The sequence below is a fragment of the Bolinopsis microptera genome, chromosome 2, assembly GCF_026151205.1.
Source record: "Bolinopsis microptera isolate Bmic1 chromosome 2, MBARI_Bmic_1.0, whole genome shotgun sequence".
NCBI classification, from domain to species: domain Eukaryota; kingdom Metazoa; phylum Ctenophora; class Tentaculata; order Lobata; family Bolinopsidae; genus Bolinopsis; species Bolinopsis microptera.
Genome location: NC_087073.1, coordinates 15002736 through 15016732, shown reverse-complemented (window position 1 = coordinate 15016732; position 13997 = coordinate 15002736). Strand labels below are relative to the sequence as shown.

The 13997-nt window shown below is 37.2% G+C and overlaps 1 protein-coding gene across 1 annotated transcript; it reads left to right on the top strand.

Moving 5' to 3' along the window:
* The first annotated feature begins 1526 nt into the window (after positions 1–1526).
* LOC134811911 (uncharacterized) lies at positions 1527–13957 on the top strand. Its single transcript, XM_063819062.1, has 14 exons — positions 1527–1641; positions 1797–1884; positions 2077–2258; positions 2457–2555; positions 2699–2804; positions 2975–3093; positions 8123–8257; positions 8857–8941; positions 11572–11693; positions 11919–12253; positions 12391–12591; positions 12829–12897; positions 13088–13204; positions 13407–13957. Exons 1-14 carry the CDS (start codon positions 1539–1541, stop codon positions 13566–13568), a joined length of 1923 nt encoding a protein of 640 aa, XP_063675132.1. The 5' UTR covers positions 1527–1538; the 3' UTR covers positions 13569–13957.
* Positions 13958–13997: the final 40 nt, after the last annotated feature.

The window sequence follows — 13997 nt, the reverse complement described above, 5'->3', positions numbered from 1 at the left end:
GATTGACATCGTCAATCAAATGCAGTAATAAATGTTAAAATGTGTTGTTTAATTTCTGTGAAACAAAAAATTAATTTTGTTCAATAAGCAAAAAGCTTGCGAAGCCAGCATGCATGCACTCAGTGTTAAATAGGCAATTACCATAATTTAAAGATTTGATGCAATAAATTTAAACAAAATCGAAAGTAAATTTGAAAAGAAACGGTTTTAGATAAAAGATTCCAAACTCCAACAACATGAAATTCCTAAATTCAAAAGGCAGCTCATTCCATAATTTAGGACCAACTTTTTGAAACGATATTTGTCCATACTAAAGGTATGTTTTCTGCACTGTACAATGTATATGTACTGAAAGGGTATCATAAGAATATTTCTGATCATTTGGCAGGGCCCACCTCATTTAACCCCCAATCGCATTTCCGATCCCTATCAGATCATTCAGCTGAATCGATCGAGGAGACATAATTTTTTGTTTTATTAACTCCTTAGACTATGTGCGACTGGGATTCGAACCTCTAGTAACCACTTAGGCCACCTAGCCTCTAATCTTGCTCTCCATGATTGTACAACGCATTAGCACAACTAATCTGTTGCTTGTTTTAGAAGGTAGGGTGTGGTCAATGGAATTTCAAAATAGACTAAAATAATATTCACTGAATGAGAGTGAGATCTAACAATGACATTTCCCGCTTAATCCAAATAATGATCCCACTAAAAGCTATGGATGGTTAAGCGTCATTGTTTAAATATACAAATTTCAATCGCTGTTGAGGACTGGATTTGTAATTTATTAGCCTGCCTCTAATAAATCTACTTTCTGGAAATATTTTTTCATAGGATTGTTCTGAAATTTGGCAGGAGCTGTACTTGAAAGAATTCTGTCTGGCTAAACTTTGAGTAGCATTGAAATGCAGGCAACTCAAAAAATTGATAATTATCTTAAACAATAATCTAAGAATGTGTGTGTGTCTGATCGTCTGTCTGTATGTCTGTCTGTCTGTCTGTCTGTGCGTGTGTAATTTCCGGTCGGTTATATTAAAAAACGGTAATACGGGACTGGTTTTTTCGGTATAGTGCCAAAAAAACTCTGACGAAGCCCATAAGCAAATTTTTTAAATCGGCCGGTGATAAGTGGTTTAATTGATGGTTTTGTACCACAAATGTTACATAAAATGGCTTGAGCAGCTATTTCTATAATACTAGAAAGCCTGTTTTAACAGAGATGAAGCTAGTATTATTATTTATTCTTTGGTAGTCATTTTTTATTGCATCAAAAAATATCCATCACAACTCACAAACAAAGATACAGCTGATAAAAATGTAGCTGAAAATGTAACCAATCAAAATGGCGCTCGCACGTGATAAAAAATGGCGATTGCACATGCGCTTTTGAACACCGTTACCATGGTTACTATGCAACTTCCTATTTCTTATCTAATTTGCACGTGGGCGGTCGTACATACAGACATACAAACATTATTCTTTGAATTATAAGTAAGATTAAATATTGATTAATGACCTAACTCATTGTTCTAGGCATGTTCCACCTACGCCCAATTTTCAATCATGCAAACAGCCGATGTTTGCTTTCCTCCATGTCAGCAACCATGCCTTCCCTCTCCAACAAAACCTCTCCACCAGGTTAGATGATAGAAGATTCTCCAATGCACCTTTGATGAAACTTATCCACTTGTATATTGTTATTGTTTTGCAAAATTGATGTTCCTGTATTCTTTACTTTTTATACTTATGGAAGGTCTAAAGATACTAGGGTCTAAAGATACTAAATTCTTCAGATTTGCAGAAACAATATCCAAAACCAGACTACAGCACAGAATCTTTAACTCGACTGCTTGACCATGATAATCATGACATGAGAGCAAGGTAAATCAATCTTTATCCTTTTTAATGATAAATATAGTGATGTTTGAAATCGTTTAGGTCTGTATTGCTATGCATTAAAAGTATGTTTTATTGTCATCGCTGTCATTTTCATATGGAAAAAATTTAAGGCCTATACAATATACATGCACCAGACCAGTGTTGATGACTAGGTTATGATTTTTTACTCTCCAGGTTTCGAAAATTTATGTCAGATCCTGTGATGAAACCCAGATACAACATTTCCTTGGCTGAAGAGCGACAATTAGCTTTGGACCGTCTCCAGCGTATTTGTGATAATGACTTCATATCTGTGTTAGATTTCCGTGATAATCCTTTACGTATTTTTGCCGCTCACGAACTGGCTGCTATAATAGGTTTGTTATAATCATCACATGTTTGTCTTCATGATAGATGTTAGCTTCAGAACTTAACTCGTCGTTTTAACAACAGTTTCAGTGTGAATCATATATTATGATATTAGATTTCTTAATAAATTCTTTATCAGTATTTTTGCTTTTGTTTACCATCTAGTCTTTCGGAACGAAAATACTAATAACATTTTTTAATTTCAGACCCAGCAATGACAACAAAAATGACCGTTCAATTTAACTTATTTGGTGGTACTGTCTTCAAATTAGGCACAGAGAAACATCATAAGCAGCTTCTTGAAGGTTGTTATCTGAATCAATTGTAGTATCTCAACTAATTTTTTATAAGCATATTCATTGCATTGTGTTGGTGGTGAAATCCCAGTGGTTTTATCTGTGTAAATTGTTTACTTCATACTATTGAACATAACATGTTTATCTCACAGGCATTGATTCACTTGCTGATATCGGTTGTTTTGGACTAACTGAACTTGGTTATGGAAACAATGCAGTGGAAATGGAAACCACTGCAATATTTGATCCTGATACCAAGTAAGTCTTGATCTTTGTCTGTGAATTTGTAAATTTACCATACCTTAGTACCTTACTCCTAGAAAGAGGGATTATTCGCACCATCCTACCAAGTATTGGAGTATTATATATATTATATTGAATCCAATTTTGATAAAATTTTCCACCTAAGAAACTGTTATCTCCAACAGAGAGCTGATAGTCCACACTCCAAATCCTCTTGCACAGAAGTACTGGATCACAAATGGAGCACTTCACGCTCACCATGTGGTGGTGTTTGCACATCTCATTACTCATGGAGTTAACCATGGTAAGTTTTGGACGGATATCTTATCATTATGGTATGTATTTACTATTTTGGTTATTTTTGTTTGCAGTAAAATCAACCAACTCCTTTACCGTTTAATTCCCTTTCTCAAAATGAACGTAATTGGTTACTTTAATGTGTATTTCAAAGATACACGTGCTGGCTCATATCACTCAAGATTTAAAAACCATTTTCTTTGCAGTGCACATTTTCACTGACAGATTTTATATTTTTGTATTTATAAAGAACATCAAAATATTTCCAAATTGTAAATCATAAAAACCATACTATAATAATAATGCTACCCTATATTGTTCATTCCTGTATTGTAGATTCCACAATACACATACAATGATCCATCCCTTCTGGAAACTCATACCTCATAGAGGGGCACATAGTTTTATTAGCTATTATTCGACATTCAAACACCATATCCATATGTCCAAATTTCTTCAGCCAGTGGTAGAAATACTTGTTAAACAAAAATTTTGTTTTGGCATATATTTGGAGTCCATCAGGAGTATGGCGTGGTATAGTTCCAGTGATATTGTATTGTTTGACAACTTTTGATACTAAATAGCCAGCATATCCGTCTTCCATGGGCATTCCAATGTCTGTCACGTTCTCTTTTAACAATGAAATCTTCTCTATCAGATCACGTGATAAGATATACCCGCCCCCTAAACAGTACTTAAATGTTCTCTTGTAAATTGTACTTAGCAACCTCTTATTACACCACCCCGTATATAAATTCTCCCTTTGTTCTACTGAAAGACCTCTGATAAGGTGGGGAAGGTCAATAAGCGTATCATGGTCCACTTTGACAAAGTAGGTGTAGTTGAAGAGCGCTACACTTTTCTTCATACCCCAGAGCAGTTTGACTGATAGAATTAACTTACTTTCCTCTGTGTCTATTAGATAAATATCATCTGTTTCTGAGACTTCTTTCAAGAATTCTTCTGAGTATTCCTTGTTTATGACTTTTCCTATTACAAACATGAGTTTGAAAGTCAGGTATTGCTTCTCTATACCTTTGAATTCGTTTTCATTCCAGTTGGACATGTTGAGCCATTTTGTTCGTAGATACTGGCGTTGCATTGATGATTTAGGCATGGAAGGTATAAATATAACCATGAAGTAGTTGTGCTTTACCTTGGACATCCCATTTTCATCATCTGAGGCAGGAGACCTTGCAGTTTCTTGTACCACATTTACATGATTGTCTGGAACCGTTTCACTGCTAGTTTCATGTTCTGGAAATATCACTAGGCTGAGCTCTGAGATGGGGTTATAATAGTCAAGTTCATGCTTCAACTCTTCAAATGTAACTGTGTGGGTATTAAACAATAAACTTGTGAACATGTACAGAGCGCAAGCAAGCACCATTATGAAGGAGAAGTCTTTGGCATGAATATATCGCATACTTGTTTACCTGGGATAATGATATGTTAACTTATCTGGTGGAATGTTTAGATCTGTCGATATAGAATAGGGGTTTAAATCTTGGGTAAAAGATAACTTAGAAAGATGAGTGATCAGATGCAGATAAAACCTCAATTCAATCTATAATAATACTGATTGTTATGATATACCCGATATATTTTGACGAGTTGTGTAGGTACTAAGTTTTTGTAACAATAAAATGTTATATTATCATAGATATGAATATTGGTGGAAAGTTTATTGTTTCTAACACGTGACAGTGATTAACAAAATACTGACCAATCAAAACCCAGAATCACTGTCACTGTCGAAACATTTCTTACACAGTTTGGCTCCCCACTAGTATCCACATCCAGAGGAAAGACAGATTAACCTGCCTCTCTGAACTCACAGTTCGCAGTTCTAGAAGCTTAAAACTTTAGTTCATAATGGGGCGACATCAATATTCAATTGCAAGTAGAAACTGCTATTAATTGCTCCACAGTACAAATTAAAAGATTTGCGACTACTTTACACTGCTAAACGTAAATGCTCTCAAACTTAATCTAAAGGTATATAGAATACTAGGTAACCACCCATATTGTAATTATCAGGTGGACTCGTCGCCTTTCTTTGTTACCGTTTCTTACATCCTCATGCAAAGTTGTGCATTATAACTTCCCTTTAACTTTCTTATAATAGAGAGTACTAAAACAGTTAACATCTTTCTACTTTTCTTATTATATTAGATATATATTTCTATATGAGTGTGTGTGACATGACCACTTTGACAATAGCTCCCTACGCGTCACCTTATCAGTAATCTCATCGGAAGCTATTCGCTAGCGAGCAACAATGACCCTCATTAGGCGGTAACGAGCATGTTGGTGGATGACGATATGATCACTTTGAGTAAAATATACTGATAGTGACGTTCCTTAAAACCGAAGAAATTCTCGTTATAGCGCTTCGGTTGCTGTTCTATTTAAAGCAGTCTCCAACCAATCAGGGAATTGATTGAGTAAAGATATCACTGATTAAGTGCTGGATCACGTATCTGCAAGATCTTAAAAGGGTCATAACTCGATTAAATTGTGAACAACCAACTTGAAATTTTGGGAAAGCACTTCAATTATCAAACCCAATGTGTCTAAAAACTTTGAAGTTCCTAGCTGAAAGCGTTCTCACTTTATGGTGACAATAGTGAAAAAGAGGGAGTTGCGTGCCACACCCACTGTAAGTAATTAAATTTGACGAAATTTTCAGGAAATCTAAGTCTGACCCATATCTATAATCTCTGAAATTTCTGTGCAATTCTAAGAAGAATTACGTGAGTTATTAAAGGGTTCCCGCTGGGCAGTTACTTCTGGGCCACCCTGTATTAACAAACACAACTATTTACTATGTGACACGACTGCAGAATAAACTAAGAGAGAATAAAAGACCCATTTCTCAGACACTGGTTCCATGATGAAGTACATCACATGAAGCTTCCAGCTGTCGAGCTTATTAAATTACGTGCAAAACAATTTAAGCTTTGTTTATTAATAAATAATTCGAAGTTTGAATGTTGTGACATTGAACCAAGAGGGTGTATAACAGCTGCAGTTGCACTAGATAATGTAGATATCGAATATTTTCAACATCTCCAGCCTCACGAGGCAAGATTGTAGAGTCATTAGTGATTAGATTAGAAACTATAGTTTTTTTTTAGTTAGATCAAAACCGGTCTGGTACATCATCAGTAGAAGGACGGCGAAATGATACTCAATTGACCTCATTTTCATTTCTTTTCCGATACAATGGTTTTCGAATTCCTCATCACAATAATTATAAGTGTAAGCAGTTTACACTTGCTTCCCGGTTTGAAGTTTATTAGTATTTAATTAAGGGCTTGGACAATGGAAACGAGATGGATAATAATGGTAAAAAAGGTACGAAACTGAACAACGAATAATCGACTAATTGCACAACAAAACTGGTCTCAAACATTGCACGATAAAACTCCTAATTACTCCGATTCATATTGCCTCAACTATTGCACTAACTCCAAGACCTAACCTTAACAGGTTCTGGCTCCCGAACCTGTCCGGCATCAAATTGACCCACCTGTCGATCGGGTAAACTGTCACCCCCTCCCAATGATTATTGCACCGTTTATCAAACAGAACTCACTGCCATCATCGAAGCTTGTAAATATCTATCAACTTACACAAACACACATATCATCATATGGTCAGACAGTCTCTCCTCTATTCAAGCTATATCCTCACCTTCAACGTAGAACTACTAGAGACTGCTACGACACCCTCAATACACTCGGATCCACTAACACCTTAGAGATCAGATGGATAGCAGCACACATCGGATTGTGGGGTAATGAAAAAGCAGACGAGCTGGCCAAAAATGGCACAACCAGTGAATCCACTTTGAATTGCCCAATTCCACAATCTTACATCAAACGCCTGATCAACGACAAAGTCACAAAACTTAATCAAGAATCATGGATTACTAATGGTCCCAGACACACTAAACTGACACTTGGACATAAAAACATCAACATCATCAAAAATCTCAACACTACACTCAGTAACAACAGACAAAATTACAGAACTGCAGTGCACCTCATCACGGGACATTGTGGCCTCAACAAACACCTACACACCATTCACAAATCAGACGCAAGTGCTTGTCCTAAATGCGGCGACGGAGAGGAGACTGTCTCACACTTTCTCGGACAGTGACCGGCTATTGCCCAAATAAGAGGTCAATATTTCCGGGACTACTACCTCTCTGTCAATGACATATTCGACAACCAACACATCTCCACCATTGTCAACTTTACAAACCACACTAAACGCTTAGTGGTGCTGGAGGAGTTGGACCAGACAGGTGTAACATAGCGACTATTTTAACGCCGTCTTATTTCACCTCTCTCTTCCACACTCAACCACCAATTAAGCGTTTATCTATGACACACCCCACAACACTTACCATCATCCGTGATTACACATCTTGATTCCACTGGCATCCTCCCACAGGACTGCCATACCCCAGAGGTAGGCAAAGCATCCATATGCTATCCTCTCGTGGGCCAACCAGGCCCAGCCTCTCTTAAAAAAAAAAAAAAAAAAAAAAACCCCCTCCCAAAAAGCCAACCTCCTATCCATCTCGCCCCCAGATAGTTTAAACAATCTCCCACTCCCTGTTAGCAATCTCTAAACAATCCCCAACTATCCTGTCGATAGCCACAACATAGTAACTCTAGTAATCTCTAAACACTCCACAAACCAACCTCGTACAAACTCAAACATATGTTAAACTAACCTCTCTGCCCTCTCACTGCATTAAATATCTTATACTAATATATGCCCCCAAAATACTACGGTAGAATACTGGACAACACGACCACCTTATTATAATCATATACTAACTTCATATTACACAATATTACCCAAAATTCATCTCAATTGATCACGGCTTACATAAGTTCTGTAGAAAACATTGAATAACTATATTATAATTAATATAGACACGATAAATATATAATTTGATTACTATATAGTGTACACCGGCATTTAGAGTAAGCTAAAATGTGTATTATTTGCAGGTATCCACGCTGTTCTGGTCCCCATTAGAGATAAGGAACTGAACGTTCTGCCCGATGTCTTGGTGGAGGAGATGGGCTACAAGATGGGCCTCAATGGTGTCGACAATGCTAAACTTACATTCGACAATGTCAGAGGTAAGCTAGCTGGTCTGATAAGATATAATATTTATTTCGGGTGGGGAGGGGGGGGAGGCGGGGGATGACCATATTAAAGTACAAGTATAGTCATCTCCCCCTTATTTAGTTTATTAAGTTATAAGTGATAGGAAGACGTGCAATGTTGCAACCACTACCTTGCCCCACCCTCCTGCCCCACCCTCCTGCCCCACCCTCCTGCCCCACCCTCCTGCCCCACCCCTCCCACCCTTTTGTAATGCATATAAACTCAGCAAGATAACAATATGATAATGTCATTATGCAGCACTCATCATCTGATTGGATGTCTTTTTGAGGAGAGAAAGTTTTTTGAGGAGAGCCGCTGAGACAAAGATATTGTATATATTATACAATATGTTTGTCTTAGATTTGTAACCTTGTCTTAGATTTGTAAATATATCATATATTATGAAGTTTCAACAATCGCTACAATACATTATACCACTATAATTTATCATTTATTATAACCTTGTCTTAATAAATCTAAGACAAGGTTATTAATTTCAGTACCGATAGATAACCTACTGGATAAGTTCAGTAAACTGAGTGAGGATGGAACTTTAACTTATTAATTTCAGTACCGATAGATAACCTACTGGATAAGTTCAGTAAACTGAGTGAGGATGGAACTTTAATTTCTGATATTAAATCAACCAGAGCCAGGTTAATACTGCAATGTTTTACTTTTAGCAGCGAGATTATTCCACTGTTATTATTTTCCGTATTATATATAATAACCTTTTATGAAACCTATTCTAAAATAAGTTTAATCAATAATAATAACATAATTAGTTTAAAATCAATAATTTAATCAATAATATCAGTGTTTCGGTTATATAAGCCATGAGTGATATCAGTTGTTGGTGGGCACCTAATCTAATTGCACACAAATGATAAAGAGCACGAGAAAGTACGATAAATATACTGCAGCCCGACAGGCTGTATACTCCCTAAAATATTAACATTTTAATGTTTGTTAGGCTGCAACGGAACTGATTAACTAAAAACCACACCAAAGTACAAGGCACTGAGGATAGACTAATTGTGTTCACTCTAGACATGTCCACTCCGATGTGGTGGAACTGTCAGTTTACACATGTTCTCCTTTCGGCTGAGTTCTCGTTGTATGACAAATGTGCTTTATTCATTATTGTACTAAAATCTTTTACGGAGAAAATCAAGCTAACAAAGAATTGTCATTTATATATTATACATGATCACATATTTTCATCTCTTTTTTAATAATTGACTGCTTCTAAATAATATAAGGAACGATAAGAGCAACACAATCCATCTTGAGACAGTTCAGACAACGAAATATTTAATACAACTATACGGAACTATCACTAGAACCAAACGTAACTAGAAGTTCCAGCACTGAGGAGTAGGACCGGGTTCTGAATTATTACTCTCGTGCGTTGTTAGGCCCTAACAACGCACGAGAGTCCCTAACAATGTTAGGGATCAGAGACAACTTAATAAATGCGGTACAATTTTGTGAATACTGCGATTCTGCACCTGCCTAAATTATATGCAGCAAGCTGCAAGAGTGCGGCAAATTTGGCAAATATTGGGGCTTGATCGCAGCATAAGTTTAAATTTGCGGCTTTGTTTGAAGTATCTTCTTTAATTATGTAAGCAGTGGACACTTGCTTCCCGTTCGAAGTTTATTCGTATTTAATTAAGGGCTTGGACAATGGAAACAAGATGGATAATAATGGTAACAAAGGTACCAAACTGAACAACGAATAATCGACTAATTGCATAACAAAACTCCTCATTACTGATACTCCGACTCATATTGTCTCAAATACTACACAACAAAACTCCTAATTACTCCGATTCATATTACCTCAAATACTACACAACACAATTCCAGCCCTTAATTCTACCCTTACCTATTGAAGTCAACCCTCGCTGACCATTCCTCTCGGAGTCTTACCCTTAAACTAGCATTACCTATTGAAGTCAACCATTGCTTTACTTCCTTACCCCTAATATATCCGTCCTAGATCAACCATTGTTGATTCTCGCTCTACCCGAGCCCTATAGTTGTCAAGACGCCCCCTCGCGTCAGATCAACCCTTGTTGACCCCGGCTACAACAAAGCCAATCTCTGCCTATGTCAGCTCTCCTGAATCAACCCTTGTTGACCATCTCTACGCTACAAATGCCTCTATCCTGATAACAGTAACTCCGTAATGCTTCACTATAACACTACCGCCACTAACCTACTAACCACTACCCAGCTAACTCCAAGACCTAACCTTAATAGGTTCTGGCTCCCGAACCTATCCGGCATCAAATAGACCCACTTGTCGATCGGGTAAACTGTCACTGACCTCTCCCAAAAAGCTAACCCTCTATCCCTCTCGCCCCCAGATAATTTAAACAATCTTCCACTCCCTGTTAGCAATCTCTAAACAATCCCTAACTATCCTGTCGATAGACATTAGACACAACATAGTAACTCTAGTAATCCCTAAACACTCCACAAACCAACCTCATATTAACTCAAACATATGTTAAACTAACCTCTCTGCCCTCTCACTGCATTAAATATCTTATACTAATATATGCCCCAAAATACTACGGTAAAATACTGGACGCCACGACCACCTTATTATAATCACTATACTAACTTCATATTACATAATATTACCCAAAATTCATCTCAATTGATCACGGCTTACAATTAAAATACAGACCTATCTGTATTATTATATATGTATTATGTAACAACGTTGTATCACGTGATTGTTCAATTTAAGACAATAAAGAAAGCTCAAAGAACGTGAACAAGGACAATATTTTACACAGAGTTTCCCGAAAATTTCAGAAGTATAACAGATTTACACACACAACATACAATAACATACAATAAATAGCAATAACATACATTGTCTGATACATTTAAATTTAAATTTCTTTATAACTGAAATATCCAGTCGTTACTTAAGTGACACAATTTGAATCTGTTCATGTTGGGTATTGTGTTCAACATTGATGAATTGTTCCTTCCAGTCACGTTTCTTCCTCTCTTGTATTGTATTAATTATCAATTATCAATTATATCGTATCGATTATCGATCTTATGTCATTGCACGCAGCAGTACTATCCAGGGCAAAAATATACCAACTTTTTCCGCACCCACCGCATTTAAACGTTGTCTCTGTTAGGGGTGCACTATATAAAACACAACGGTGGTTGACATGACGGAACTTTCCCAACAGTTTTGACAGTCCGGCTGGTTCACAGTTCAGACCCAGATGATAACAAAACATATTTGCAGGTTTCTTGCAGTAGCAGACCAACTGCTTGCTGGCCGGATCTGTATTGCGAGTATGTGTATTGGTGGAGCTAAAGCTAGTCTTGCTATAGCTGTCAAATACTCTGCTACTAGACTTACTGTGGGTGAGTTATTAATCAATGTAGTAGTACAATATCGTACAATATTTGCTCACAGATATTATCATAAATTTAAGTATTATGGTCGGATTCAGACCGGAGTAGGGTTGCTGTCTTAAAGTTAAAGCTTCAATGTCGCCATATCATTAAGAATAGAATCATTATGTCGTATATCGGATTCTATGATGTGCATTTCTATCCAAACAAATTTTCTAATTTGAAACTGTTCAGGGAGTAAGGGGAAGAGTGACACAGCAATCCTGTCCTACCAACTACAACAACACGCCCTCCTCCCCCTGCTAGCCCGCACATACGCACTAAACATCGGACTTGACCGAGTAAAGAGGAAGTGGGCGGAACAGATCCCCGAGGACCACCTGGAGGTTGTGGCAATGTGCTGTGCGCTGAAGCCCATCTGTAGCTGGCATTTAGAGAACCTTGTATCTGTGTGCAGGGAGAGGTGTGGTGGTCAGGGCTACTTGTCTTGTAACCGCTTTGGAACTTTCATTGGGCTAGCGCATGCTGCTATGACTGCAGAAGGAGATAATAGCGTGCTTATGCAGAAGGTAAGGAGTACCTGAGTACTTGCTATTTACTCTGTACTCGATAAATAGCTGGTGACGTTAAAGTTCACTTTCCCAGTATTTGTTACTTTATAAACCTATGACTGCACTGCTCGCTTTATAATCCCCTCCCTGATCAGGTAGCGAAAGAACGGTTGGGAATGTTTAAACCACAAGCAACTGTCCCGGTATCAGATAACATCGCTACAACGGATCAGATGATAAATCTGATCAAGTTACGAGAGAATGCTCTGTTCACAGGACTTGGTGAAGCTCTTGCAGCTGCTGGCCGAGCGAAGATGTTTCAAACGTGGATGTTGGAACAGAATGAGAGTATCCAGGTATGCAATATACAGAATACAATATTATGTGATATGATAGTTTAATTAAGCAGTGTGCAATGTTATAACATGCCATGCAGGTAATCACCAATCATGCAGTTTATTATGCTAAAGTTTAATTGGCCTTGGTAGGTTCATGGAATATACAAATTCTTTTTTCTGAATTGAATCCAGAACGTAATGCTGGTTATTTTAATATGTTTGAAATGAATATACCTTGATCCTTACCTTTTACAGAGTGCAGGAAGAACATATGGTGAGCGTATTGTAGCTGACGAATTTAAAAGTGTAGTTGATAATAGTGAGGTGAGCTACATGACAACATAAAATATTGCATTTTATTGACATTCATAAAACATATTTAAACATAAAATATTATTATATTTTTTACAATTTACACATAATGCTGTGATAAATCACTCATACTCACTCTTTAAACCAAGTCCCTCCTTCTCCAATCTATAATTTCCTTTATCTGTAACCCCATCTAATTTAGGGCTCTACTAAGGAAGTACTACAAGACCTACTAGATCTCCACTTAACTTCCTACGTTAAAGATAACTCAGCCTGGTTCCTAACTCAGGAACTCATCTCACCAGATCAGGCTAAACAGGTACTTTGGAATTTGGAAAGCTGTAATACTTTCAGTTGTTGAACCGTATAGCTGGGTGATTTCTAGAGAAATCCCAGAATGTGGGTTGCGATAATGACTCCGCAGTTCAATACCCACTTCTTGTAAAATGTCAAGTTAATAATGTCACCACCAGATATTTTGCCTAAAGTTTTACTCGCAACTTCAACTTCTATCCCATCAGGTAACAGCAGAGTTTGACAGACTCTGCCAGATCTTGACCCCTCAAGCTCTGAACCTAGTCGAGAGTTTCGCAATATCTGACGAGATGTTGTCTGCACCAATTGCTAGAGACTGGGTCGGTTACAACGAAGTGGACAATAAGGGCGAATTAGACCTTTTCTGAGATGATTGTTGATTGTTTTTGATTGTGCATTCTTGATTTTGTAATTTATATCGATAAAGTAGTTAGATGCGTGCTTAGGGTTTTGTTTTCAGATTTAGGCAAGCACAATAAGTGTAACTTCGTTTTACGGAGTGAATTTGTCCCTGCCGGATATAATAGCTCTATAGTTTATAGTGCCAATTAGTGCCTGTAAATGCGTGAAATTGGTTTATACTGCTATACTTCATTGTATAGATAGAATTTGAATGAAACGTTTTGTATGCACCGTGGCCGGGCCCTCTTAACTGTTAAGTGAATTGTAGATGATGTTTAGATTAAACAAATAAAGTTCATTCGATTTGTATTATAGTATGACACGTTGATTATCAAATGTAAGTTAATGTAAACAATATTCGTTTTACTTGCGTATTGGCTCACCTTACCTGCTAT